This window comes from Epithele typhae (assembly GCF_022376455.1).
Source record: "Epithele typhae strain CBS 203.58 chromosome Unknown BXZ73scaffold_5, whole genome shotgun sequence".
NCBI classification, from domain to species: Eukaryota; Fungi; Basidiomycota; class Agaricomycetes; order Polyporales; family Epitheliaceae; genus Epithele; species Epithele typhae.
The window spans coordinates 732,912-758,886 of record NW_025954196.1 but is presented as its reverse complement, the minus strand read 5'-3'; the positions used below and the strand labels follow the sequence as shown (position 1 = coordinate 758,886).

General features: G+C 58.6%; 9 protein-coding genes and 1 non-coding gene across 10 annotated transcripts; 3 read left to right on the top strand and 7 right to left on the bottom strand.

Annotated features, from left to right (window-relative positions):
• Positions 1 to 455: 455 nt before the first annotated feature.
• Positions 456 to 632, bottom strand: BXZ73DRAFT_453 (uncharacterized protein; the record flags this gene model as incomplete). Its single annotated transcript, XM_048019487.1, has 1 exon — positions 456 to 632. A coding segment is annotated over one exon (177 nt), but the record flags the coding sequence as incomplete, so codon positions are not given.
• A 421-nt stretch (positions 633 to 1,053) lies between these two features.
• BXZ73DRAFT_40931 (ras-induced vulval development antagonist-domain-containing protein) lies at positions 1,054 to 1,524 on the bottom strand (the record flags this gene model as incomplete). The annotated part of the gene is made up of 1 exon (XM_048018670.1): positions 1,054 to 1,524. The coding sequence occupies one exon, from the start codon at positions 1,522 to 1,524 to the stop codon at positions 1,054 to 1,056; it is 471 nt and encodes a 156-aa protein (XP_047881628.1).
• Positions 1,525 to 3,370: 1,846 nt separating this feature from the next.
• Positions 3,371 to 4,537, bottom strand: BXZ73DRAFT_87973 (ATP synthase F1 gamma; the record flags this gene model as incomplete). Its single annotated transcript, XM_048024788.1, has 6 exons — positions 3,371 to 3,387; positions 3,441 to 3,559; positions 3,618 to 3,735; positions 3,788 to 4,195; positions 4,255 to 4,339; positions 4,394 to 4,537. The coding sequence occupies 6 exons, from the start codon at positions 4,535 to 4,537 to the stop codon at positions 3,371 to 3,373; spliced, it is 891 nt and encodes a 296-aa protein (XP_047881627.1).
• A 257-nt stretch (positions 4,538 to 4,794) lies between these two features.
• BXZ73DRAFT_41181 (eukaryotic translation initiation factor 2 beta) lies at positions 4,795 to 6,037 on the top strand (the record flags this gene model as incomplete). The annotated part of the gene is made up of 4 exons (XM_048018725.1): positions 4,795 to 5,094; positions 5,150 to 5,467; positions 5,526 to 5,817; positions 5,868 to 6,037. The coding sequence occupies 4 exons, from the start codon at positions 4,795 to 4,797 to the stop codon at positions 6,035 to 6,037; spliced, it is 1,080 nt and encodes a 359-aa protein (XP_047881626.1).
• Positions 6,038 to 6,171: 134 nt separating this feature from the next.
• On the bottom strand, positions 6,172 to 8,143 carry BXZ73DRAFT_97782 (amidase signature enzyme; the record flags this gene model as incomplete). The annotated part of the gene is made up of 6 exons (XM_048027488.1): positions 6,172 to 6,589; positions 6,656 to 6,789; positions 6,839 to 7,200; positions 7,271 to 7,633; positions 7,696 to 7,885; positions 7,937 to 8,143. 6 exons carry the CDS (start codon positions 8,141 to 8,143, stop codon positions 6,172 to 6,174), a joined length of 1,674 nt encoding a protein of 557 aa, XP_047881625.1.
• An 801-nt stretch (positions 8,144 to 8,944) lies between these two features.
• BXZ73DRAFT_97781 (uncharacterized protein) lies at positions 8,945 to 10,185 on the top strand (the record flags this gene model as incomplete). The annotated part of the gene is made up of 3 exons (XM_048027487.1): positions 8,945 to 8,974; positions 9,241 to 9,300; positions 9,355 to 10,185. 3 exons carry the CDS (start codon positions 8,945 to 8,947, stop codon positions 10,183 to 10,185), a joined length of 921 nt encoding a protein of 306 aa, XP_047881624.1.
• A 2,338-nt stretch (positions 10,186 to 12,523) lies between these two features.
• On the bottom strand, positions 12,524 to 13,963 carry BXZ73DRAFT_87970 (autophagocytosis associated protein; the record flags this gene model as incomplete). Its single annotated transcript, XM_048024787.1, has 7 exons — positions 12,524 to 12,910; positions 12,965 to 13,076; positions 13,142 to 13,564; positions 13,639 to 13,693; positions 13,749 to 13,794; positions 13,861 to 13,896; positions 13,949 to 13,963. The coding sequence occupies 7 exons, from the start codon at positions 13,961 to 13,963 to the stop codon at positions 12,524 to 12,526; spliced, it is 1,074 nt and encodes a 357-aa protein (XP_047881623.1).
• Positions 13,964 to 14,236: 273 nt separating this feature from the next.
• BXZ73DRAFT_t27 lies at positions 14,237 to 14,320 on the bottom strand. Its single transcript has one exon. It is a non-coding gene; the product is annotated as a tRNA-Lys (tRNA).
• Positions 14,321 to 16,439: 2,119 nt separating this feature from the next.
• BXZ73DRAFT_87969 (Vps53-like protein) lies at positions 16,440 to 19,740 on the top strand (the record flags this gene model as incomplete). Its single annotated transcript, XM_048024786.1, has 19 exons — positions 16,440 to 16,626; positions 16,690 to 16,835; positions 16,898 to 17,048; positions 17,101 to 17,171; positions 17,228 to 17,355; positions 17,403 to 17,469; positions 17,496 to 17,590; positions 17,632 to 17,703; positions 17,760 to 17,772; positions 17,799 to 17,879; positions 17,932 to 18,041; positions 18,094 to 18,199; positions 18,253 to 18,328; positions 18,381 to 18,612; positions 18,668 to 18,892; positions 18,948 to 19,017; positions 19,073 to 19,143; positions 19,195 to 19,264; positions 19,315 to 19,740. 19 exons carry the CDS (start codon positions 16,440 to 16,442, stop codon positions 19,738 to 19,740), a joined length of 2,397 nt encoding a protein of 798 aa, XP_047881622.1.
• A 3,758-nt stretch (positions 19,741 to 23,498) lies between these two features.
• BXZ73DRAFT_74635 (laccase) lies at positions 23,499 to 25,225 on the bottom strand (the record flags this gene model as incomplete). Its single annotated transcript, XM_048022065.1, has 4 exons — positions 23,499 to 24,507; positions 24,564 to 24,862; positions 24,918 to 24,986; positions 25,037 to 25,225. The coding sequence occupies 4 exons, from the start codon at positions 25,223 to 25,225 to the stop codon at positions 23,499 to 23,501; spliced, it is 1,566 nt and encodes a 521-aa protein (XP_047881621.1).
• Between the last annotated feature and the right edge of the window lie 750 nt (positions 25,226 to 25,975).

Below are 25,975 nucleotides of genomic sequence, written 5' to 3'. Positions count from 1 at the left end.
GCCGCAGCCGCAGCCACGTCCTCAACCTCCCCGTCGACCGACTTCCTCTTCTTGTCCTTTTTCTCCTTCTTGTCCTTCTTCTTGCCCTCCCCCGGCGCGTCCCCCTCCACCTCCTCCACCGCCTTCTCCGGGGCCTTCGCCTTCGCTTTCCCCTTCCCCGCGGGCGACACGACCTCGGGGGCGACGGCTGTGACGGGCGACATCCGCACGGGGGTGCCCAAGGGGGTGCCGTTAGCGCCAGATGCCTCACAGCGGGTCCCCCAGCCTCGGCCGCCGTGCGGATACTTACCGCCTCCGTGGCCCGCCGCGTTCGGTCGCCCGTCGCGGTTGTAGTGCCCGCTGCCGCCGGCCGCGCTCTGGCCCTGGCCCTGGTCCCCGGCGTTGTGCTGGGGGCCAAGGGAGGACGAAAGGGAGGGTGAGTCTGGGCGGTACGGCGGCGGACGGATGGGACGGACCTTGGGACCCTTGTACAGCCCCTTCTGGTACTTCTCGGCCTCGCTGATGCAGGCGGTGTGCACCTTGAACTGCGCGGGTCCGGCGAAGGTGGTGCTGCAGTCGATGCAGCTCACGGAGCTGTGGCACTGTTGGTAGTGCTTCTCGAGCTTGGGCTTCTTCACGGTGTCGCCGCAGCCTGCGAGTGCCGACGGTGTAGAGGAGGGTACGTGTGCGGGATGACATCAATGCGAAGGGGGAGGTGGGTAAGGGGGTCAGAGGGCGTCCTGCGCGGATTATCGCATTGCAGAGAGCTAGCGAAGGCAGGGAGCTCACCATCGCACCTGAGCCAAGGTTAGCAGAGCCAAAAATACAGTGCAACAAGTCACCCACTGGAAAGACACCATTTTGGATGGCGAGGAGAGAGTGCAAAGAGTGAAGCACTTCGCAGAGACGGACGGGCAAGGCTTGAGGCCGCCTCGTCCAATCAGAAATCTAGCCGGGCAAATTTTGGGCACGTGACACACAAAAGTCGACTGCAACTTGTTTAGCAATTACAACACGAGCCAGTATGTAGTACGAGATATTATAGCAGTCTCAGAGATACAGAAACCACGAGGGTCAAGCCTTGCCACCACTCTGACTCTTGAGCTTATCCTGAACGAGCTGCTGGAACTCCTCGCGGAGAATGGCCTCGCGACGCTCGCGCTCCTCCTGCTGGAGCTTCAAGATGCCGCGTTTCTCCTCCGCGCTGATGACCTGGTTCTCCTTCCGCATCCGCACTGCGTTCATCCGCCTGTGCCTGCTCCCGCTCATCACGTACCCCACGGACTCGTACGCCGCAATCTCGTCGCTCTCCAACCCGATCTCACCACGCCGTGGGATGCGCACGTCCGTGCCGTCCTTGAGGAACGCGGCCATCGCGGAGCCTTCTCCCCGGAGCAACGCCCCGCCATACTGCCGCTCGTCCACCTTGGCCCGCCCGGACGCAGCCTTGACGTTCAACGGCTGCGGGCCCACATCGTCGTCTGACGAGTCTCCCTCGTCCTGCTTCTCCTTGCCCTTGCCAGATGGGACGGGGGGCGGGGCCATCGAGCCTGTGGGGGCGAACGAGGGAACCAAGCCTGTCGCCGGCTTCTCCACCCACGCGTCGTCGTCCGGCGGTGTCAAGGGTGGCTGTTGGTCTGGACTCCTGGTCCGCGTCGTGCTCCGTCGGCCCTCGCTCCGCCTTTGGCTGCGCGAGCGAGATGCATGGCTCCGGCGGCGGTGGCGTTCGCGAGACCCGTCGCGGTCTCGTTCCTTGTCCTTCCGGTCCTTGCGTGACTTCTTGCGGTCCTTGCGCTCGCGGCGGCGGCGGTCTGCCTCGGAGTCGTCTGAGTCCGTGTCAGAGTCCGAGTCGTCGCGACGCCGTTTGCGTGACTTTTTGTGCTTCTTCGAGCCCCGGGTGGGCGAGCTGTAGAAGTGGACTCAGCCATGGCTGGTATTGCTGAGAACTGAAGGAAGACGTACTCTACCCGGGTCGGTGCCTTCGGTGAGGGCGGCCAGACCATGATCGTGCTGGCGTCGCGCTGCTGCCTGCGACTGCAACACCCCCCACGCGTCAGCCTCCTCATCTCGTCAGCCTTTGTTGAACGAGAGACGCACCTGTCCAAGAAGTCGGACCCACCACTGCCTCCGTACCCTCCTCCTCCGTACCCGCCGCCACCATACCCAGGGCCGCCTCGCCCTCCGCGACTGGGGTACATGTTCTCCTGCTGCCGCCACGGCGCCTTCTCCGCCCCGTCCCCGTCCCCACCGTCCCTCCCCCGCTTGGGCGACGTCGGTCGGCGGTAGTCCCCATACTCCGGACTCCCCCGCCTCCCCCGTCCATCGTCCTCGCCACCCCAGTGTGGGGGCCTGTCCCGCTCTCGACGGGCCTCGCGCTCTCTGTCCCTCCCGCGATCTGCGCTGCGGCTGCGGCTCCTCCGCTTCCTGTCCATGTCCACGTCCCGGTCCCTCTCCTTGTCCTTGTCCTTGTCCTTGTCCTTGTCCTTGTCCTTTTCCCTCTCCTTTTCCTCAGCGAAGTAGTCGTCCGCCCGCGCCCGGCCCCGGTCGTGCCGCCGCGAGCGGTCGCCGTGGCCGCTCTCCCTGTCGCCGTCCTGGTTCCTGTCCCTGTTTCGCTCGCCGTCCCTCCTCCGGTCGCGGTCGCCGTCCCTGTCACGTTCGCGCCCGTCGCGCTTGTCGCGCCCATGGTCGTCCTTGTCCAGGTCCGCGCGTGCGGGCGGAGGGGAGGAGCGCCGTTTCGAGGGGGGATCTTGCGGCACGAGGCCCATCCGGGAGGGGTGGACCATCGCCATCGTGGATTAATACCTTCGAGGTGTGGATGGAAACTTGTGAAGAGGGGAGCAGGGACGAGGGAGAAGAAGAGGGTGGAAGTTGGAGCTCGCTGGCCTGGCCGCTGGATGAGTGGCTGTCGCAAAGACGCGTGGGAGGTCCGGGTGAGTCTGCGTCGCTTTCGGAGGCGACACAAGCGCCGATAGAACTGGGGCTTATAGTGGATCTCTCCATGGCTGTAGGATCGGCAACACACGGACAAGGAGAGAGAATCCATTTGAGCTTATACAACGCCAGGTGGTACTAATTGTCCTGTCACAAAATGGTCCAACGGCGGAGAGGACTAAGGAACACTTGAAATGCGAGAGATCTATTAGACTTTTCGAATGTCAAACAGACCACAACCTTTCCGGAGCGTCCGTATGCGTGACAGTGCGCCTGATGTTGCACCAGTGCATCATACACAGGTACCGTTGACCGTCTCAAACCTAGCACGGTTTCACTCAGCGGCGAGGATTACAGCATATGGATTCGTGCGAGTACTACAGTAGAAGGCGGAGCGGAGACGGCATGGGCACGCAGACTCCCGAGTACTCTACCTCCACCGTATAGGCTATCACCATCTCTAGAGCGCGCTGGCACCTGTAACATCGATGTTAAATCGCAATCCTGTTTTGACCAACGTCGGTACCTACCGGTGATAATGTCGACAAGCTCGTTCGTGATAGCAGCTTGGCGACCACGGTTGTACTGCATCGTCAAACGGCTGATCATGTCCGACGCGTTCTTCGACGCGTTGTCCATGGCGTTGCGACTTGAGACATGGGCGCGTAAACCAGTGTATGATTTCGGAGGTTACAGGCAAGACTCACCGTGCACTCTGCTCGCAAGCGTGCGCCTCGACAAGGGCGGCGTAGATGGCGTTGGCGAGGGTGAACTCGGAGAGATCCCGGGTCACGTCATCCTCTTGCTCGTACGCACGGAAGCCAGCTGTGGAAAAACTCAGGGGAGAGTACGGCGAGGAAAGCAACGTAGAACGTACGCGCTTCCTGGAGGATCTTCTCCGGCTCTACCTCCATGATGGCCGGCTCGTACGAGATGGCCGACACGAACTTGTTGTAGACAATCGCGAGGGTGTCGTACTCGACGCCGGAAGTGGTGATGAGGTCGGCGACACCAGCCGCGTCGGCGAATGTAGGGATGTCACGGCCGATCTGGTTGAAGCTCATGACGAGGTTCTTGGGCAGCATACGGGAGAGCTGGGCCTTCGACTTGTCGCCAATGACCATGATGGGCGAGTCCGTCTCAACCTTGCCCGCCTCAGCGAACTCGCGGCGGGTGGCCTTGGACACTGAGGAGTGGATACCACCGCAAAGGCCCTTGTCGGAGGAGATGACGAGGAACAGCTTGCGCTTGCCGGTCTCCTCCGGGGCCGCATGCGAGAAAATCTCTGGCCGTCGACGCGCGCGAGTGAGGTCGCGTCACGGCATGCGGAGCTAAGGGACACACCTGAGTTGGCGAGACCGTACTCCTTCCCCGCAACCATGGCGCGCTGCGCCTTGGCGAGTTTTGTCGACGCAATCATTTTCATGGACTGGAAACGCGTTCAGCATGCGCCCGGGGCCATGGCACGCGGGCGGAGACGTGCCTTCGTAATCTTCTCAATGTTGCGGACGGACTTGAGACGCAACTCGATTTCACGAAGGGTGGCCATGTTGCGGGCCTGGGAGGGTGCGGCCCCCAGCGCGGACGGCTGGGCAGCAATACGGCCGAAGGTGCTGCGAGCGAGCATAGCGGGAGGGGAGGGTAAAAGAGCGGTGGGCGTCGTGGTGCGTGCTGTCGACGTCGACCTCGGGAAATGGCGGGTGCAGGTTCGGTCGGCGCTTCGAGCGTGGGCGGGATAGATCAGGCGGAGCTTGAAATAGAGTCATCGCAAGTCGCTGATCAAGAGCAGCAGGCGATAAGTAGGCAGCCGTGCTTGCCTGCACTCTTGCTGCTCGCACTCGTCGCCCCCCATACCGCTCTTACCAACTCTCGTACACTACAGTCATGTCTGAGGAGCCTCTTTTCGATCCCTCGCTCAAGAAGCGCAAGAAGAAGACCGTCGCCTTCTCGGAGGACCCTCTCGGTGCTGACGCCGACCCTACGACTCCCGCCCCTACCGAGATCGACAACACAACAACAAATGGAGAGGCGGTAGACATGGGCACTACCACCCTGCATGAGCGGATGAAGCAGAATGGCACGGCTGATGGTGATGAGGAGGAGAAGAAGGAGGATGACGAGTTCAAGGCAATGTTTGGTGACTTGAAGAAGAAAAAGAAGAAGAAGGATATCCCTCTCGACCTCGTACGTGTTTTTGATACTGCCTGTGTCTGCTTGAATGCTCACCGACTCGGTTCAGGAGGCCGACGGGTCGGGTACCGCTACTCCGGTTGTACCAGCGGCCGGTGAGGACTTGGACTTCTCTGATCTCAAGAAGAAAAAGAAGAAGTCTTCCAAGAAGGCCGCCCTGGATCTCGAGGCATTTGAGAAGGAGCTGAACGAGGCGAAAGTGAAGGATGCGGATGAAGACGAGGGTGGAGAGGACACCCAGATACCGGAGATAGACGAAGTGGAACTCGGCGATGACCCCTTCGCGCGGGGTGGTGTGGAGAGCGTCAGTCTGGACTCAGGCAACGAGCCTTGGCTGAAGAGCGACCGTGACTACACGTACGAAGAGGTCAGTCTGTCATGTGCCTCCACGATTCGACTAAGTTAATCACATTGGACCGTTCCAGCTCCTCCATCGCTTCTATGGCCAACTGCACGCATCCAACCCTGCTCTCCTCACTTCCGCTGGCAAGCGATACACCATCGCCCCTCCCCAGATTCTCCGCGAAGGCAACAAGAAGTCCATCTTCGCCAACGTCTCGGACATATGCAAGCGTATGCATCGGCAGCCCGAGCACGTCATCCAGTACATGTTCGCGGAAATGGGTACCACTGGTTCCGTCGACGGCTCCGGTCGACTGGTCATCAAGGGTCGCTTCCAGCAGAAGCAAATCGAGCATGTCCTTCGTCGCTACATCGGTACGCTTCCATCTTCGCATACGCAACGTTGTGTAACTAGTTGTACGCAGTCGAGTATGTCACTTGCAAGACGTGCAAGTCCCCCGACACGCTTCTCACGAAGGAGAACCGTATCTTCTTCATGGCGTGCGAGTCGTGCGGGTCGCGGCGCTCCGTCAACACCATCAAGACCGGTTTCCAGGCGCAGGTCGGAAGGAGAAGCAAAAACAAGACGGGCTGAGAAGGCGGCGCTCGCCGTGCCGTGTAGAGTACGTTCCTGGCATCGCATTGTATCATCGCAGGTTGTGTATAACATCCCGGCATGTATCCTCACTGTGCTACTACCATGTCCCCACCCCCCGAAATCCAGGCGAACTACTTCTTCCCAACGATGTCCGCGAGCTGCGTCTGCGGGATCGCTGCCGGGAACGCCAGCTGCTTGAGGCGGTTGTGTGTCGCCTGTTCGTACGCGAACGCGAACGAGATGAGGTTGAATTCGCTGAACGCCGTCCCGACGAACGCGATCCCGAAGGGCATGTTCGGCCCGCTTGAGCGAGTCGGCAGCGCGGGCGAGAGCGGCGTGCCCGGTGGCATGAAGCCGAGCGGGACAGTGACGATGGGGTAGCCCGCGATGGCCGCGGGCCCGGAGGCGACGATGCTCGGCATGAGTAACGCGGCGACGTCGAAGGCCTGCAGCGCGCCGTCGATCCCGCGCGTGCCGCCGAGGTCGTGGTCGAAGGCGATGGCGTCGAAGTACGCTTGGTTCACGGTTGTGTTTTCGGACACGACGAATCTGTGGGGAGTGGGGGCAATATTGAGGGCGCATACACACCGTGGGCTCTACGGGTGCAAGGCTTACTCTGACTGATCTGTCCAGAATGGAGCGACGAGCTCGAGGTCCGCGTTGTCGGTGTTGAACTGGATGAGGTCGGCCAGGGTGCGCACGTCCGACGGGACCTCAAGGAGCTCTTGCATGTACTGAGCTACTTGCACCTGGGACGGCTCTCGGCGCGAGCTCGCGAAACGGGACGGGCGGACGCACCTTGAAGTCGGTCCGCGTGACTATCGACTCGTTCCTCGACGCCCAGAGCTCCGCGATGTCGGGAAAGTCCGCGGGGTCGACGATCGTCGCGCCCAAGCCGCGGATCACGTCGAGCGTCGCGTTGAACGCCGCGACGACGACGGAGTTCGAGTGCGCGAAGAGCATGCGCGGGACGCCGAGGCGCACGCCCTTGAGCGCGTCCGCGTTGAGCGCCTTCGTGAAGTCCGGGACGACCGCGGGCTGCGCGAGCGTGAAGTTGTCGCGCGGGTCGCGGCCGGCGATGGCGCCCAGCACGACCGCCGCGTCCGCGACAGAGCGCGCCATGGGCCCAATGGTGTCCTGATGCGACGAGATCGGGACCACTGCGTGATTCCGGAAGCGAGCCCGATGAGAAACTGCGCGCGTACGCCCGAGCGCGACTCAACTACTCACCGCCTGCCCGCGAGGTGAGCCCGACGGTGGGTTTGATCCCGACCAGGTTCTGGTTGTTGCTCGGCTGGATGATCGACCCGTCCGTCTCCGTTCCGAGTGCGACGGCGCAGAGCCCGATGGCACTCGCGATGCCGCTGCCCGAGCTCGAGCCGGACGGGTCCCCGAGCGGGACATACGGACTCGAGGCCTGCCCGCCGCGCCCGGACCAGCCCGAGGGCACGCTCCCGCGGAAATGCGCCCACTCGGACAGGTTCGCTTTGCCGAGGATGATCGCGCCCGCACCACGGAGCTGGTGCGCGACGTGCGCGTCGCGCGGGGGTACGGAGCCGAGGAGCGCGAAGGAGCCCGCGGTAGTGTTCATGCCTGGAGATGTGAGGGGAGGGTGAGTATGAGGGTAATCAGAGCGCGGGGAGGGGAGCACACACCTTCTTTCGCGACGGTTGCGATGTTGTCTTTTAAGAGGATGGGGATCCCGTGGAGGGGTCCGCGCGCGCCCAGCAGTTTCCGCTCCTGGTCCAATGCTTCTGCGTCTGCGATGGCACTGGGGTTCATCTCGAGGACGGCCCGTAATGCAGGCCCCTGGAGGTTGACCTCTTCGATCCGCGCAAAGTACGCCTGCGGAAAAGTGTCAGCGGACAGAGGAGACCCGAGGGGAAGATCGTGCACCTTCACGAGGTCGACACTGGTGAAGTGTCCTTTTTCCAACCCATCTTGCAGCTCGGAAATCGACGCCTCGTAGAGGTCGGGGAATGTCACAGCACTCGCGGCAACCGATTGCTGGTCCCCACTTGCAGAACAGGTCAGCGCAGCGAGAAGTCCGAAGACAGAGACGAGACTTAGCCAGGCAGAGACGACACGAGGGAATGATCGCATGTTGGCTGTTCGAGGGACACCTCAGCAAAAGGTGCGTGTCCGTGGTGCCATCTTGGACTATAAAGTGGCGCCTTATCTCTGAGAGCAGGGTGACGTTAGGCAGTGAGAACTTTGACCGGCATACCTACTGTTCGGGCAGCATATGGGAAGACTTCTGGAGGAATTGAAGTGGGTATCGCATACGGAAAGACCCCCCCATACTTGTCACTTGCCTCACACACCAGAGACGGCAATGGGCATCTCGCGGACACCCCATCCAATGGGCAAGACATCTATACTTGGTGTGCACCGTGGCTCCCGCGTGTTTGCCGTGTGACTGAAAACATTCCCATCCCTCAAGGTCTGGTTGCAGTGAGAAATTCACGGCAACCAGTGAAAGGCAATGCTGACCGACGTGAATTGGCGTGTAGAGACAACGGTATCCTTCCCGACTCATGCTTAACGCATGCTTATTTTGTGGGTGGCGAGGCGCAGCTCTAGATCGAGGCCACTGTCGTTGGCCAACTTGAGCGACGTTGGCCACACGCTTCAACATGGACAGTGCGCCGCACTGAGGTAGAGAGCAATGTAACAGTTAAACGTTGACGTTGAACCTCCACGACTTTGCTGACACCACTCTACTCTGGCGCTAATATCACGTAAGCATCAAATGCGTCACCTTACGGCGCCTGCGTACATCGTCCACTTGATTCCCTCGACCACTGCTTGTGGACCACAATCAACCTGGAACAGCCTGAACAGAGGCCATGCCCCTCAGGCGACGGTTTAGCGGCTTCGGGCCACAGTCTCCGGCATCCGAGCATGCCACTCGCCACTACTGGTAGGCTCGTGGTCGCTTTGTCTTTAAACATGGCGCTGCAAGCGGGCAATGATAGAGCATGCGTGCCACTTATTCATCTCGGCGACATGCAGCACTAACAGGAGGTGAAATGCAGTGTTTTTATGCTCCGTGCGGTCGTCGATCCACCGCGATGAGGCTTCCACTCGCTTTGTCCCGTTCGAAACCCGCTTTGTCTGTGGCTGACATGCGGAACCAGACGACATATAAAGCCGCTTAGATGCTACTCTCCATATCGTCTCAACGTCCAACCTCATAGCACTCTGTCAAGTCTCCCTTGACACCTCTCATTACTCTCAACGGCAAATTGAACCTCATGGTGCGTAATCACCACTGACCCTTGTCACTGCACCGTGCTGAACCTGACTCCCAGTCTCGTCTCGCCGTCATCTCTCTCGACCCGTACCTTGGTCATTACAGTGTCGTTTGGGACTCTGTTTCCGCCAAGGACCCTCGAACTCCCGGGGCCGACTTTCATGACGCCGTGATCTCTTTGACGCGTCCTGAAGTCCCGCCCGCGTGGCCCAAGGAGTCTTCGCCTTCTCCCTCCGTGGCCCCATGCTTGAGCGCGAACTTCTCCCTCACCAGCCCCCGCACCCCGTCTACCTCAGAGCCCGTCGTGCTCCGTGTCCGGGACACCCAGCTCGGCCTATACCGCGCCGCCTCGCGCATCGAACGCACCACCTCCAGCACCCGCGGCAGCCCCTCGCCCCCGCCTGCGAGCCCCAGCTCGTCGGGATCACCGCGCCCCGGGCCGCGCAGCTCGCGCTCGTCCTCCTCCGCCTCCAACTCGTCCAGTGCTTCTGGGTCTTCGGCCCGGTCGTACGTCACCGCCTCCTCCTCCTCCCGCATGTCCTCGTCCTCGTCCGCGAGCACCAAGCGCGCGCCGCGGTCGTTCTTCTTCCGCTTCGACTGGGACGCGTCCTTCCCGCGCCTCGGATTCCGCCACGAGGGCATGGACGTCTCCGCGCCCGGGGGGCATGTCCTTGCGTTCTCGCCGCCCGACCAGGCGGACGACGCCGGGCGCCCGTTCCTCGTCCTGGAGCTCCGCCCTGCGGACCCGGCTGCGGACGGCGAGCCTGTTGTCGTCGTGGCCAAGAAGCAGGTCGACGAGTACACACAGGCGGTGCTCTCGGATGCCGAGCGCGAACGCGTCGGAATGGTCGCTGAGGATGATGGTGTGGGACGGTGCGCGACGCCGTGAAGACGCAATGTGATGATTGCGTGCACGACAGCTGTGTGTGGGCTCTATTTGTATGTTTTGTATCCTCCAAGTGTATCGTTAGATCGACCGGTCCATGTGACTTTGTACTGCATTTGCTAGTGTACTGTGTTTAGAATCGAAATCTATATCGCACCTCATTCCCATCAGCGCCTCTCCTCCGCAACATACAGCGCGTGCAGTTCATCCAGGTATAGATCCGCGTCCTGGCGCGTTGTGACACCGTAGTGCACAAAGCGCCCGTTGTGTTGCGCCCAAACCTCCCTTTCCGTCGCGTCCCTGTCCAGAGCCCCAAGCCCGGGGAAAAGCCCTCGCATGACGCGGGCCAACTGCCGCGCATCCGCGACGCGCGGCGAAGACTCCTCCCGGCTCGACTCGACTGACGAGTCGGCCCGAACGACGAACGCCCGCAGCCGTGACGCGGTCTCCCTCCCCCGCGCGGCCACGAGCCTCTCGAGCTCCTCGAGCTGCTCCGCGTCGACGTCCGCGACCTGCACGGCGAGCGCCTCGAGCGCCGGGCACGCGTCCGCGAGGTCGACGAGCGCGCGCACCCGGGGGACCACCGGGGCGGCGCGGGCGTCGGGGAACGCGACGGAGGAGGAGAGCGCGAGATGGCGCACGCGCGGACCGAGCGCGCGGGCCAGCGTGTTGCAGTCTGCGTCGGAGAGCGCGCAGGCGACTTGACCGCCCGGAGTGAACAAGTTGGCGGCATCGGGCGAGCGGAGGTCGAGGTGCAGGGCGAGCGCTTCGAGCGCGGGCGCGTTCTCGATTATGGGAAGGGCGAGGCGGAGGAGGGAGGAGGAGGGGCGACGGTCCCAATCGAACACGGACAGGTCACAGTCGAGGTGGCGGAGAGTGAGGGGAGGAGGCGTCCTCGGGGGGCTCAGTGGGTTTTCGGAAGACAGAAGTACAATGGACTTCAAAAGGTCTTGGCCGGCGGAGTATGACCGCAGGGCGGTGTTAATAAAAAGATCCTCCAGAGGAGCGTACATGGTGTTGAGAAGGTGGACGATTGCTTTCGAAGACCCATACAGTGCGAGCCGTCGGAGCAAGGGCCACGACTTGCGTGGCAGTGGAGGGGGGTCGGGCGTATCCTCCTTATAGCGGAACTTGAGCCTGAGGGAATGGAGATGTGAGAGACCGGAGATCGCACGCAGTGCATCAGTGCTGCTGTCGACCGTTTCGAGTTCTAAGGAATTGACATTATGGAAGTCGCCTAGGTGGAGGTGGGGAGACACGGATTGCCAAGGTTCCGAACCCACGGAGAGATGAAATAGGTGCTTGCTCATGGATGCGACGATATCAAGATCTTGTGCAAGTTGTGTGCTCTGTGTCGGAGTGGTCCAGTAAGCTTCTAAATGGGGGGTCACAAGCATCCTGAGGAAGGCATTCTCGACTGGGTATTTTCTCGATACTGGGAAAAACAGGGCCCGCAGGTTTGGAAACAACGGAGTACTTCCCGCAGTTGCTTGAGAGATAATGGTGGAGAAGGGAGGGTGTATCCATCGATCTACGCCGTTGTAGACAAAAAACCGGACACGCTGGGCACAATGCCTGAACCGCTCCCACTCCCTGTCATTTGGAGGGAGTGAGCGATCCCAAACCTGTGATGTTGCGGGACATCAATGTCAGTCAAAATCCCGACGTCTGAGATCGGGACAGGCCTACATATTTCACCCGAAGTCTGGTGAGTCATCTCTCTCGAACGGCGTCGGTTGGGCTGGGACCATGGTGATCCTGAGCGCGGAAAACACGCGAAAGAGGGGATGGAAGCCATTCGGAAGGATTCTCCACAATGCGTTGCAAGCGGGCTCTGCGGATGTTTTGCAGACGAGGGCCAGAGAGCTCAAATCTCTCCCTCTGTTGGAGTAGTCTGCTGGAGTAAAGGAAAGCTTTCTCCACGAACTGTCTTCTGCTTGAATGAAGGAATAGCGGGGATCTTCGACGAGAGAGAAGTATTCGAGTACAGCATGAAAGATATCATCCTGTAGAAGCGGATGTGACGAGGACATGATCAAGACGAGACCACGACAGAGCAACTCGAGAGCAACGTAACAGTGATGGTCGCAACTTGCGACAGGGCTGCCAAAATATCCTGAATTTGAAGCTCCGCTCAGACCCGACTACTGTAAACCATTTAGCCCGCGGGAAAAGAATTCGGCATTATCGTTCCTGAAGAGTGCTCGTGGTCGTTATACATTGCGTGATTTACATAGCAGTACAGAACTGGAAGCAAGATCTGCATACAATCCCAGGTATCCTTCAATCTATGATGTCGCGGCATCTCCGCATCTCACTGCGCAACGAGCTGCTCCTGCGCTCACATGGCAGCAGTCGAGTCGACCTCGATCGTGGGCACGATTGAGGCGATGAACTTGAGGAAGACGACGAGGTAGAAGTCGACGCGCATGCCCTCGATCTCATCTTCCCCAGGCGTCGGCGGAGTCTTGTCGTCCTTCCCGTTGCCGGTCCCGCGGCGGAACCACTTCTTCTTGTCCGCCCCGGCCTTGCGAGCGGCCTGCTGCTCCTCGATCACGCCCTGGTTCATGCGCTCGATGACTTTCTTCATCACGCTCGCGTGCTTGCATGGGTGCACCGACGCGGCTTGGAACGACTTGTGCGGGAAGGCTTCGATCGTGACCGTCTTGAACGCGTGGTCGGCTGAGACATCTTGGAAGATTTGCGGAGGCGTGAGGAGCGTGCCGTTCTAGAACCGCGCTCAGCGACAGAGGAAACCGTTGGACAGGCCAGGAAAGCGCACCTCGTCGTAGCCGACCAGCCAAATGCGGGGCGTCTGGTAGTACTTGTCGTACGTGATCATGACATCGTACGTCCGCACCTGCAGCAGGTTGCCCTTCGCCACCTCGATCTCTCTGCCGCCACCCGTCGGTGAGAACCAGACGCGCGCGTAGTCCCAACGCAAAGATGGCACACTCACCCCTCAGCAGATGCAACCACGGGCGCCGCCGTCGCCTCGTCCTCGCCCTCCTCTAGGTCCTCCTCCATGTCTGGGATCTCGTCCATGTCCGGGATCTCCGCCGGCTCGCCCTTCGCGCCGCTCCCGAGGCTGAGTCCGCCCATCGCATGTGACGCGTCCGCGTCGTCGACGTCGGGGATGTCGTCGATCGTGCCCACGTTCTGTGGGGTGTCGTGCGAGGCGGAGCGTCCGGCGTGCGTCTCGACCCACTCCTCCTCCTTGCCCGCGCCCGGGTCCGCGAAGTTGAGCAGCCGCTCCGCGTCCTCGTCCGCGTCTGTGTACGCGAGCGTGCTCGCGCGCCGGAGGCACGCCACCCCACTCGTCTGCAGATACTGCCTATTGGCGGGGAGGTAGTCGCGCGCTTTCGACGACTCGCCGGACTCCCTGTCGGTGGCGGGACGTGTCGGTGAGATCGGCGTGGGCGGCGCGCGAGTTGGTGGGCAGTAAGGAGCACGCACCATTTCCAGACGGGGAACTTGTAGGCCAGGAAGTCGCCTGCGGCTACGAACTCCTCTGATAAACGGCGTAAGCGCACAGGAAGGAGCGGATGGAGAGATCGGGGGCGCACCGGGGGTGATGCGGCCGTGCTCTTTGAACTTGCTCTCTTTGAGGACCTGGAACGCGCGTGCGTACGGTCAAACTCCACGAGTGCAGTCGACAAGTCGGTAGGAATGGCGCACCGGACTGAGATACTCGCGGACGGACCAGAGGGAACGCTGAGTTGGCGGTAAGCGGGCGCGAGACGTCACGAAAGGAGCAAAGGCGGACCTGTAGTGAATGCATGGCGAGGACAGTCGTGTGAGGACCGGGGCGGTGGATGGCGGAGGGAGAACAAGGGAGTTTATATGGCGGGCGCACGGCGGCTGTTTCTATTGCAAGCTAACTCCCAGTAATCGATCTCCGCACGTGGCTCTCTGGCACACAACCCACACAATACCAAAGCGCGACTCACGGTGACTCCCCGCCAGGGGGTAAAATGGATGGCACCCTGAGAGACTCGCATGAGGCAACATTCCATGTTTGTCTGGGTCGGACGCCGAGGGAACAAAAGTTACTAGCCCACCGCGAGGGTCGAACTCGCAGCCTTCAGATCACCCGCAGCTAAGAGTCTGACGCTCTATCCGATTGAGCTAGGCGGGCGATATAAAGGAATGGCCAGTAACATATATAAGCATGTAATCTTAGTCTTGTTCACCCTCCATCGCGAGCAAGATCATTAATTGCTTTCTGAACCTCGACCCTCTCCAACACAGCTCGGTGCAGGCTGGACTTAGTCTTTCTCATCTTATTCTTCCCCCTCGTTGAGCTACCACCGCCATACTCATCATGAGGTACCTCGTCTGTGCCCGAAGTAGATTGAGGCTTCAAGGCGTTGGTGTCCGTGAGATGTGAGGGCACGATAATCGGTGTTGCACGTGGGGGAGGTGGCCACTACCGATGATTGTCAGTTTGTAACGATCCCACAATAAATGTTCTCACTGACCCCGCGATGAGGTTGACTGAAGTGAAGAGCAGCCCAAGGCGGATACTCTTTCTCTAGATGGACGATATGATCTTCCAAGAACCGTAAACGATCTAGAAGTGAGCGAGGAGGAGAGGGAACTTCCAGGAGCGTTAGCGAGAATAGGCTGTACACTACTGAGTCCGTACCATAGCGGATCGCAAGATGCTGCTCAATGTTACTTAACCGCTCGGCCAGCGCGGATGTTTTGCGGCGCTAGGATAATCTGCCGCTTCTTGCTTGACATCCGCGCTCCTCCCAACATCGACCCCGAGTGAATCAGATTGAGCGTCAGACCTCATCGTGCGTCGGAGGGGTCCATCTTCATTCTTTGCGATGTCATATTTCATCTGTAGGTCCCGGTTTTGGGTCTTCGCATCAGTTCGCGCACATGATGGTATGGGCGCTGTCATTTCGGAGTCACCCTCTTCATTCAAGCGTCTTCGTTTCTCCGCCAGAGACAGGAGAAATTCGCTTCGGTTTGAAGCATCGTTCCTCGCACGACTCTGAGCGAGGAACAGCGAAATGTCTTTCGTAATCTGAGAGGAGGGGTAAATGGAGCACTAACGACTGGCTAAGTGTGATTTCTCTTACAGAAGAATGGGAACGAGGCTTGGTACCGTCGCTTAAATGGAAATGGTCTAACTTGCGCTCCTCCAGTGGAGGCTCAGGCAATTCGCCTTTGGTGGGTTCCAAGGGTCGCTCTTGAAGATCCTATGCAGCACTCAGTCAAGGGCAGACGAGTAATAAGTCCAACGGGCACGCACCTTAAGACGACGCAACAGTCGTTCCAACGCCTCAGGAATTTTCTTCCGTTCCCATTCTTCACTCACGACAAGCATGTCTGCGTCGAAGCCTCTCATTGCCTGTGAGAATCCAACCTCAGAGAGGAATGATTTGACGATATGATCCCAACCCTTGCGGAATTCTGGGGGCGGGGGCGGTGTCGGCTCCTGAACTTTGGTAGGTCGGGTTGCGGCTCCCGAGAAGTTGGGCACAGAAGACTGCATCGGGGCACTTTGGAGAGGTGCCGCAGAATATGGGCGCGAGCCTCCGGAAGGATAGGAGTACGGGCTTGATTGCCACGCGTTTGACCATGCATTCTGAGGGTATTGATAATACGAGTAGCCGGGCGCAGATGGCTGGGCAGGCCCTGCAGGATGGAAGGTGGTGGATAGTACGAGGGAGCTGGCGCATACCCTGAAGGATACGACTGTCCTCCCTGCTGTGCAAAAGAGTTGGAAGGCGTGGCGCCGGGGTTTGCATTGGTTGTCGTGACATGCTGGTATTGTGCCGTGGAGTATGAGGAGGAAGCGGGTGGACCGAGGTAGGGGTTTGAGGGCGAAGAAGCAGGAGCATTGGCAGGGAACGAGTGTGTATACGACGACCAAGGCTGGGATGTTGTGGTAGGCGGGGCCGGGGAAACAGAGTTAGATGGCCCCGCCGCAGACGGCGGTGGCCCGGCGGTCATGGCGAGGGAGAAGGAAGGAAAACAACAAGAAAATGGTGCTGGTTGTACAGCGCTCACTAGCGCTCACTGCTCAGCGTTTTCAGGCGTGTACCTGTCCGTTCATGAATCGGCCCGCCTGCCGGCGCGCTGTGGCAGGCCAGTCATTTCCATTGCGAAGCTCCAACGCTCTTGAGACTCACCGAACTTTCACCAAGCCCCAGCGCAGGCTAATCCACAGCTTCGCCGATCAGCTCAAGGCTTGGGACTTCTCTTGTCACTTGTCTTCTGCCCCGGATCATACATTGTCCATGACCATGAACGCTACTCGCGCGCCTCTCTCTGCTCTAAGACTACGAGAAGACGAATTACCCCCCGACCTTATTCTCTCCATTGAACGTATCCTCAATATTCACGCGCATGAAGATGCAGACGCCCTTGACAAACTCACGAATGACTTCAATCCCGTCCCTGTCTTGAACGAGTACTTCCCAGATGGTGAGGTCCACTTGAGAACGTATGGAGTCCCGGAGCTGACGGCTTGACCTTTCTTGCGCGTAGAGGCTGCACTCGGTCAGATGGAGGCCGTACAAGCGCGTCTTGCGCAGAACGAGCGTGAACTGCAAGCGGAGATAGATGCACTTCGGGAAGAGCTGAGGAAGGACCAAGACCCTAGCCGGATGCAGCTCATCCAGGAAATGATCTCGGTGCGTCATTGTGTGTTTATGCGTTCTCCTTGATTTCAAACGTCATTCTTGGCATACTTCAGGACCTCTTGGGACAAATGTCTCGGATACGGGAGAAGGCTACCGAGTCCGAAGCTGTTGTGCGCAATATCACGCGCGAGATTCAAGTGCTGGACCTCGCGAAAAAGAACCTCATTTTGAGCATGACGACACTCAAGAGGTTGCAGATGCTTGGTGTGTACCCTTTACATCCGTTTCCACGCATTTACCTGAGCTGTTTGTACAGTGAACGTGTTGAGCCAACTGGAGGACCAAATCAAGGAGCGCAAGTACCGCGATATCGTGCAGTCGCTGGCAGTGAGTCCCGTTCTATCCGCTTGCCGCATTTCAATCGTGCCGACGCCGTATGCTAGGCCGTCAAGCAAATTGGCGCGTCATTCAAGCCGTACCTGTCAGTTCAGCGAATATCGCAGTTATGGCGGCGCATACAAGAGATTCAAACCGAGTTACGCGCCATGGTGGACCAAGACTGGGATAAGTTGTGAGTGCGTTACCGTGCCCGTCTATTCATTGCCCAACGGTGTCTAGCTATATGCAAGACCCCGCGAAGCCTATCAAGCCCTCCGTGGTTGCGGATGCATGCTTGGTCCTCGACGTTCTGGGCCCGAAGTGCGCGCGCAGTTTGTGGAGAAGTACGTCGCATTGGAGCTCAAGGAGTACCGCCGCATATTCCGTGCGACAGACGAGGCTGGGCAGCTAGACAATCTGTCGCGCCGGTTCGCTTGGTTCCGTCGACTCCTACAAACACACGAGACAGAACAAGGGAGGGTGTTCCTGCAGAGTGGAAAGTGGGCTGGTTCCTGACTGCGAAGTTCATCGAGATTACGAGGTAGGCTCCACCTTCACTTGGCCCTGTCGCATTAAACAGAGTTCGATCGTTCTTAGGGACGACATGACTGTGCTGCTCTCCAAAGCTGGTTCGAGCTTTCCGTCAAGCAGCTCTTGGATACGTTGGCGGAGACAATGGAGTTCGAAGCGTACATCTCGAAACGAGATGGAACGCCGGTGAGTAGCGTTTTCCCCGGACCCTTGCAATTGGATCCTCAATGCAAGGTAGCTACGAGAAATCCTGAAATTCGCCACCCCATCGAATGCAAGTCGACCATCGAAGCCCATCACATCCGCGTTTGAAACACACATGGGTGTTTACATCGACGCTCAAGACAAGTATATATCTCTTCTCTGTCACGTCACTATAGCTCGCTGAACATGGCTACAGGATACTGTCGGACATGCTGGCCCAGTACAGAGGAGCGAAATCACGATCGTCACTCGAGGCAACAACCACAACGACCCAAGATGAGGATGGCGAACCTCCGATCCTTGTCCTCCCTCGTCCACCGAACTGTTCTACTTCTATGCGTCCACTCTGGATCAGTGCGCAAGTCTCTTCACCGGACAGCCTTTGTTTGACCTATGTGCTCTGTTCAAGAAGTGGCTGCGCATATATGCAGGTGCGTTGACCCATCCTGACCTCCAGGGCTGCGCTTATCATCGATTTTACAGAGGAGGTCCTAGTCGCGAGTTTACGGAAACCCCAGACAGCTATGCTTGCGCCTCGACGATCAGTGGATAGCCGCTTTGAGATGTCAGAACTCAAGAATGCATGCACACTCATCAACACCGCCGATTACTGCCAAACTACGGCCCTCGAGCTGGAAGAGAATATTCGGGAGAAGTGCGACGAGGCGTTCAAGGAGAAGATCACTCTGCAGGAGGAACGTGACTTGTTTGTCAGGTAAATCTGCAGCCGTCCTTATGTTCGGATTGAGTGCGCTGATCGTTCTTCCTAGCGCTATATCCGCTGCCATCGGAGTGATGCTACGCGAGCTTGAGAACTCCTGTGATGCCCCATTCTCGATATTATCTCGCACCCCATGGCAGAACCTCAAGCATGTCAGCGGGCAGTCCGCATACGTGCCAGAACTCACGAACGCAGTTGAGCAAGTGTTGGATGCAGTCAAGCCACTTGTGGAACAGAAGAGGTATCTCCGCAATTTCTTTGATAAGGCGGCGAGGTATGTGTGAAGCAATCATAAAGGGATCGCAGCCCTTACTATCTGGCTTGTTTAGCACAATATCTGCCAAATTCACAAACGCGTTGGTTCGGAGTCGACCTCTAATGGAGATCGGTGCCGAACAGGTTGGTTGTCCCAGATTTCCTTCGCGCGTCGGGTATTGACACTTACACCCTGTAGCTCTTGATTGATCTTCAGGCCATCAAGGCGTGCTTGCTGAAGGCACCTGGGGAAGAGCTTTCCACATCGAAGTGGGCCTCTCTCTCGCCTGTCATGGTGCTTGACCTAACAGTGTTTAAAAGTTATACGAAGAGCGTCGCCAAACAGACGACGCGCTTGGAAGCTCTGCTGAAGGTCATTGTCACCCCGGTAGTAAGTGCATCTTCCTCCTGTCCTTCTAGCTCTTTTTCACCATCTTGCAGGACCCACCCGAAGGCTTCATTCTCAACTACACCTTGGTCATTGGCGACGCCTCATTCTCCAACTTCCAGAAGATCCTCGACCTCAAAGGAACGCCAAAAGCCACGCAGAACGACCTTCTTGACTCTTTCCTTACTATCACGAGCGTCAAACCGGAGCTAGAAAGCACCTCCTTCCTCTCTTCGCTCGATATGGACCCCGGCCTGATCGCCAACCTGACCAGCCCCGGCTCGAGCCGCGTATCGCTCATTCCCGGATCGGCGACCGGAGAGAGCATTCTCGCCGCGCTATCCCCTCCACCGCTCATGAACACACCTTCGGGAGGATCGGAGGGTGCAAGAGCGGATCAAGGGCGGCGGGAGGTATTTTCAGACTTCAAGCGCTTCGTGAGCTTCGGGCTCAGGAGAGAGACGCTACCACCTTCATGATGTCGCTGTGGTTCTGTTGGATATGGCGTCTGGCGCTTTTTATTGCTGTCAATGGAACGGGTTTGGAACGACTATTCTAGTGACGCGCGGGGCTGCTGAGCAGGCTGTACACTGACGCTGGGCGTTCCTCTGATTTGATACAGCAGCACTGCTCTGCGAACACTATGGCATCGATGGTGAGCATGTTTCCCTCCTATCACAATTGCTAGAAGCTGAAGATGCCCATCGAGAACACAGGGTCGCAGACCAATGGCGCATGCTGTGACAAACCGAGACCGGGGCGTGGGCGAATGTGTGCCCCGGCGCCGTAATGTCCGGAGATAACGCCACGCGAGAGTGCCTTTTATGGCGCGCCCTTACGTTACTGCCGGCACACGCGACTCGGTCTCCCCGCCGAGGACTCGGTGTCTCCAGTTTTCTCCCTCTTGAACTCCGTGCCAAGCTCACAGCGCTCACGGTTGACCTCGTTCACAGATCGAATCCAGTCCAACTCCGGCCCCCGCGACGCACCGGAGCCGCTGTACATGCGTCCGGTGCGGAGGTCAGGTGAGATCGAGCGCAGGCTTGGTGGTGTCGAGGCGCGTAGCGCGGGGTGAGTGCGGCGCAGAAACCGATGCACCCGGATCACACATCGCCTTCGAGGCCGTCCGTCGAATGCATAACTCGGGGAGGCCCTCGTCTGGGGAAGCTGCGCCGCCCCTGCGCTTTGCGACCTACCACCATCACTCTCGTCTCGGCCCGCTCCCTTCCTCACGTCCTTTCACGAACTCTCTTGACACAAATCAACAAGGTGCGCGCGGTCCTGCTTCCCACCGGTGACACACGTAGTGACTAGATTCGTGTCTACGCAGGCGCTAGGGTGCTTTCCGGCCAAAAAACCGCGGAGATTCGCTTGTAATAAGCGCCGAAACGCGGCCCGGACCCGCTTGTGAGTCCCTTGCCAGCAAATTATAACTTGACAGTGGCCACACGGGCAGTACATAACTTGCCCTTTGCAGGTGACTGCGCGGCGTCTCCCCCAGACCATTACGCTCTCCACCACGACCCCTCATGTCGAGTCGTCCACGCCCGTCTCTCTTTCGTCTCCGCCGGATCTGAACGACTCGCTGGGCCCGGTTCTCATTGGCACTTTCATTGGTCTGTTGTGAGCATCTACGGTCATGCTTTCCTCCAGGAGAGCTGCGCTTACGTGGTGTCTGCGTAGGCTATATGGGCTTACATGAACCAAGCATATCGCTATTTCAGCACCTACTCTGGAGATCCATGGCTGCTTAAAGGAGTGGTACGTTGCCGTGCATGTCTGTGATGTGTTTCAAACTCACCAGGAGGATCGTTTAACCTCAGGTGATCATTGTAATGTATGCTTTTGCGCCCCGATAAAGCAAGGTAGTGCACTCAATCTATCGCCTATAGGACCCTCGATACACTTCTCTGCGTGTTCAGCATGCACGTATCGTGAGTGTCTTGAATTCTCGCCTCAAGTTAAACTACCCCCGTGCTCATGGCCTCCAGATATACGTCTCTTGTAACAAATTACTTCAACCCCGCAAGTTTAGAATACAACCTATGGTATGTCGTTCACACGCGTGCCCTCTAGTATTCGGCATGACTGACAGATAATTTAAAAGGTCCATCAACGTGAGCATTTATCAGATGGTTCTTAGAGGAGCGCTCACCCCAGAGATAATGTCCCATCAGGTAATCCCTGCTATTTCCGTGAGTCTAAAGATAGCCTCTTCCGTGCGTCGGTCTTTTGACCATGCGCTCAGGGCCTCCTTATAATCGCATCGCAAAGGTGAGGATATCTGTGGATGTGCCGTGTGTGCGCGCACAGCCGCTGATCAGGGGCTGGTGCTGTGTAGCTTCTTCGCTAGACGGGTGTACATATGTACGTTGTTCCACTGAACCACCTTCTCATGTCTCACTCAACCCTCCGCATTTTACAGTTGGCCCTCGTTATCGATATGTGGTGGCGGTGGCGGTACGTGTCACCTCAGCCTTATACAATCGCACACGCTTATCTGCGTCTAGACCCTGCTATGCTTGCTTGAAGTTGGTGCGTAGGCGAACTACACGTCGTGATGGTACGTGTGCATTAACAGTGCGTTCGTAAAACTCACAGCTTTCTTCATCGGTGAGCACTCTTTTGCTCATGCTTTGCATCCACTCATGACTCCGTACAGTATCGTCTATGAAGGCGTAGGTCCAACGACAGTCAGCGTGCATGCATACCAACTGATGTCTCATTCAGCTTCACCTCTGTTACATATGAGGAGTTCCAACCATATACCGTTCGTAATGTGTTTTGTACTTCTGACCGTGCATTCGCTGAGGGACATACACAGTACCTAATTTCTGTTGGCGTCACTTTTGCCGTGGCGGCTGATTTCCTCCTCACCGCCGTCCTGATTTACATGCTGCGTAGGAGTCGCACCGGCATCAAGAGGTGTGTACGGGGCGCCTCTTCGGCGATCTGCATACTCACCGCCCTGCCAGCACTGACACGATGATTGACGTCATGATCATGTACTCCGTCAACACCGGTACGTCCGCACCGACTCGAATCCAGACGAGCTACACTGACGTGTGTAATCCCAGGTCTTATCACTGGGTGCGTATCCTTGGTAGGCTGAGGGCTCTCGCTTGCGGACGTTGACATGAACTCCTCGAGCACAGCATCGTCAACTTCTTCTCACTGCTCTTCGTACGTCCTCGATCTCCGACCTGACATCGAGATGCTTATCGGCGTGCTTTAAGGGCTTCATCTGTCCTAACAAGCTCATCTACGCCGCTTTGGCATCGCCGCGCCCAAATGTACGTCCACCCCAACCTCGATCTCTTGGCGCCCGTGCCGAGTCCCCAGGGCCGCTGCTAACCGAGCACTCACATTGCCATCCCACGCAGTGTACGCAAACACACTCCTCGCTGCGTGAGTCATACGTCCACCCGCGTGTAACGGCTCGGCGGTATTGACGGGAACGCTGGGGGGGACCTGTGCAGCCTGAACTCGCGCAAATCCCTCGCCGAGCGCGCGCGCGGAGACGACACCTTCACCCCGCCGTTCGGGTACAGCGTCGAGCGCGAGCCCCGGGCGCTGACCTCGACCGTGCTCCGCTTCGGCTCGACGAGGCCACGCGGGCGTCTTCGGACTCGGGCGCGAAGGTGAGCGTCGCATGCACCCGCGGTTTGTTTGTTTTGGCTCGGCGCTGACCGCGGCCCTTTCTGCGCAGACGGAGTCGACGGTCGCGACGGAGTCGAAACGTGACGCGGGAGAGTCTGCGAGCGGGTTCGAGCTTTCCCCGTTGGAGTCCGTGGTTGCGCGCGAGGACGTCGGGGCGCGGGGCGTGGCGCAGAAGCGCGGACCGCTGCTGCCAATCTGAGAGCGACTCTACTCGAAGCTGTGATTGAATGAGATAGAGTTACCTTGTATCATTACTCGGCCGTCGTGTTGTATCTGATCACACATTGCTTATAATAGCACACGAGGTCCCAGAGCTTATAGAGCACAATCCGGTGACATATTTCCTTCCCATGTAACGAGTGTGGGTGTGGACTGTACATATTGTATAAGTAATTAACAGAGACTAAAAAGACAAGAGACGACCCGAGACTAGCGTGACGGAGCGAGCGAGAACAAATGATCAAAGAAAGCAATAGAACGGCTGTATACAGTACTATCCAACAGAAAAAGCAGCGGAGAAAAGAAAGTTGCAAACCCCCTTTTTTGCCATATACAACGCTGCAGTTGAGTGATCCATCTACGACGACACGTACTTAGCATTGTAGGTGGGGCAGAGATCGTCCCACGCGCTCGGGATGGGGTTGGCGAGCGCGACGTGGGCGGGGTCCTCAGCCATGACAACGGCGAAGCCGGCCTCGAGGTGGAAGTCGATGTGGCAGTGGAGGAACCACGGGCCGGGGTTGTTGGTCCTGAAGCGGATGGTGACGTTGTCGCCAGCCGTGCCGGTGGAGACGGCGTCGCGCTGGGGCGGGTTGACGTAGTTGTAGTCAGTCTGGCCGGCGGAGCGGACGACGTGGAAGGTGTGGCCGTGCAAGTGGAAGGGGTGAGGGGCGCCCGGTGCGTTCGTGGAGGTGACCGGGAACGAGAGCTCGATGGTCGCGTTGCTCGGGAGGGTGTAGACGGAGCCGGTGGGCATGAGCGCGGACGCGTCAAGCGCGCCGCTCATGATCTGGAGCAGGACAGGCACGGTGGGAGGGGTGAAGGACGCGCCGTTGATCGCGAAGTTGGTGCCGTTGAAGCTGAAGGCCATGTTGATCGCGAGGTCGACGCCGCCGGGGGTGGGCTCGCCGGGCGCAGCGAGGTCAGTGAGGGGGACGAGGTCGACCTGGTTGAGCAACATGGTGGTCGACGACTCAGTGGTAGGCTCGATCTCCGGGGCCCCATCATAGCGGAGGATGGCCGAGTTGATGCCGCCATCGAAGGAGGTCGTGCCGATGTTGGGACGGGCACGGATCCAGTAGTTATCAATGTCCTTATCGGCGGTCAGGACGAAAGAGTAACGTTGGCTGGCAAATATCTGGATCTGATCAACGGTAAGAGGCTGGTGGTTGACCGAGTCCGCCTCGATGATGGTCATCGTATGGTTGTCGATCGAGAACATGTAGTTCGGGTCGCAGGACAGCGAGACGAGACGGAAGCGGTAGCGTTTGCCCTGGGTGACATGGATGACCGCGAGGTCGGCGACCGCACCCGCAGAAGAGGTCGAACGACCGAGGCCGTTGATGAGTGTGGCATCCGCACCGAAGCTGATGGGCGGTTGGTTGTTCAAGAGGAACACACTCCAGATGAGGGTGATGCTTACGGGAAACGGGGGCCGAGTCGAGCTTGAGTGTGGTACCAGTCCACTAAAGTGATGACAGTGGACTCGTCGTCAACGTCGTATAGCGAGGCGTGGGGGTCGTTGGGGTCGTAGACGACGAACGGGCCACGGAGACCGTCGCAGTACTGGGTCGACAAATGGCTGTGGTACCAGAAGGTGCCGGCCTGGCCCTTGGACGAGAAGTCATACAAGAACGAGTTCTCGGCGGAGATCGGGCACTGGTTGACGAAAGCCGGACCATCGGCCCAGTTGGTGCCTGACTGAAAGAAGCCGTGCCAATGCTATGAACCGAAGTGAGTATGATATTAAACCATGCGAAAATACCATAGAACGTACGATAGTAGTGGCGGTCAGCATCGTGTCGTCAGTGAGGTTGTCGATGACGTTGATCTGGAAGTTGTCGCCCTGGAGAAGATTTGAGCTAATGCTGACTTCAATGTGCACAAACAACCTACAGTGTTGCCCTTGATGAGGGGACCGGGCATCTGGCCATTGGAGAGGACGGCAGGGCGAGTGAAACCATCGGGGGTGACGTCGCCGTCAGTGATGGTGAGGTCAGCGACGGGGCCAATTGCGGCAGCAGCCAGGTGGGCGTAGGAGAGCCCCAGGAGAACAGTGGAAACGAGGGACTTGAAGTTAGTCATGGTGGGCAGAAAAGAGAAAGGAGGAGCAGAGGACGGTGGAAGGGGAAGCGACCGAAGGCTGCTGGTGAGGAGAGCGGCATCATCGGGTGGAGTTTATATGCAGGCATGCACACTCCGTGTACGTGCTTCGTGAGCTGCTGATGCTTGCGGGAGCGGGGATGCCGGTCATGCCGCAGGCAGGAATCTGGCATCTGCACAGCGCTGTGAGCGGGCCCAGGATCTGGGATCTTTGCCGTCGCAAAAGTCGCGCGGGGATCGGCTCATCCAGGGGTGTGCAGATCGTCTGCTAACCACTCGTTACTGGTTCAGGCACGACGCACATCATCGCGCCGGGCTGAGAATGACAAAGGTGGCCGCAACGGTCCGTTGCTGCCTGTTGTGGGAACACAGTGAGAGTCGCATCCGATTGGGAAGGAAGGCTGTTTGAAGAAGGATCAACTCGGAAGGCACGAGGGTAATACGGCACGGCGCGGCGTGCAAACGGTTCTCACTTTAGTTTACGTTCGAGATAGGACTGGCCGTCCGTCTGGCTCATCACCTGGATCGCTCCGTAGAAAGCGCACGGCTGACTGCGATCACTGGCAGCAAGATTGGAGAGACATCATCTGTCAAAGGTGAGAGCGTACGAAAAGGCTAGTAGAGACGCGAGAAGGCTGCCGTTGTGCGTGGAGACCGCTTCGCTGGCTGGCATTTCGAGTGGGACGACGGGCAGAAAGGGCCGGGTGGGCAGAGTAACGAGGATGGAGGGAG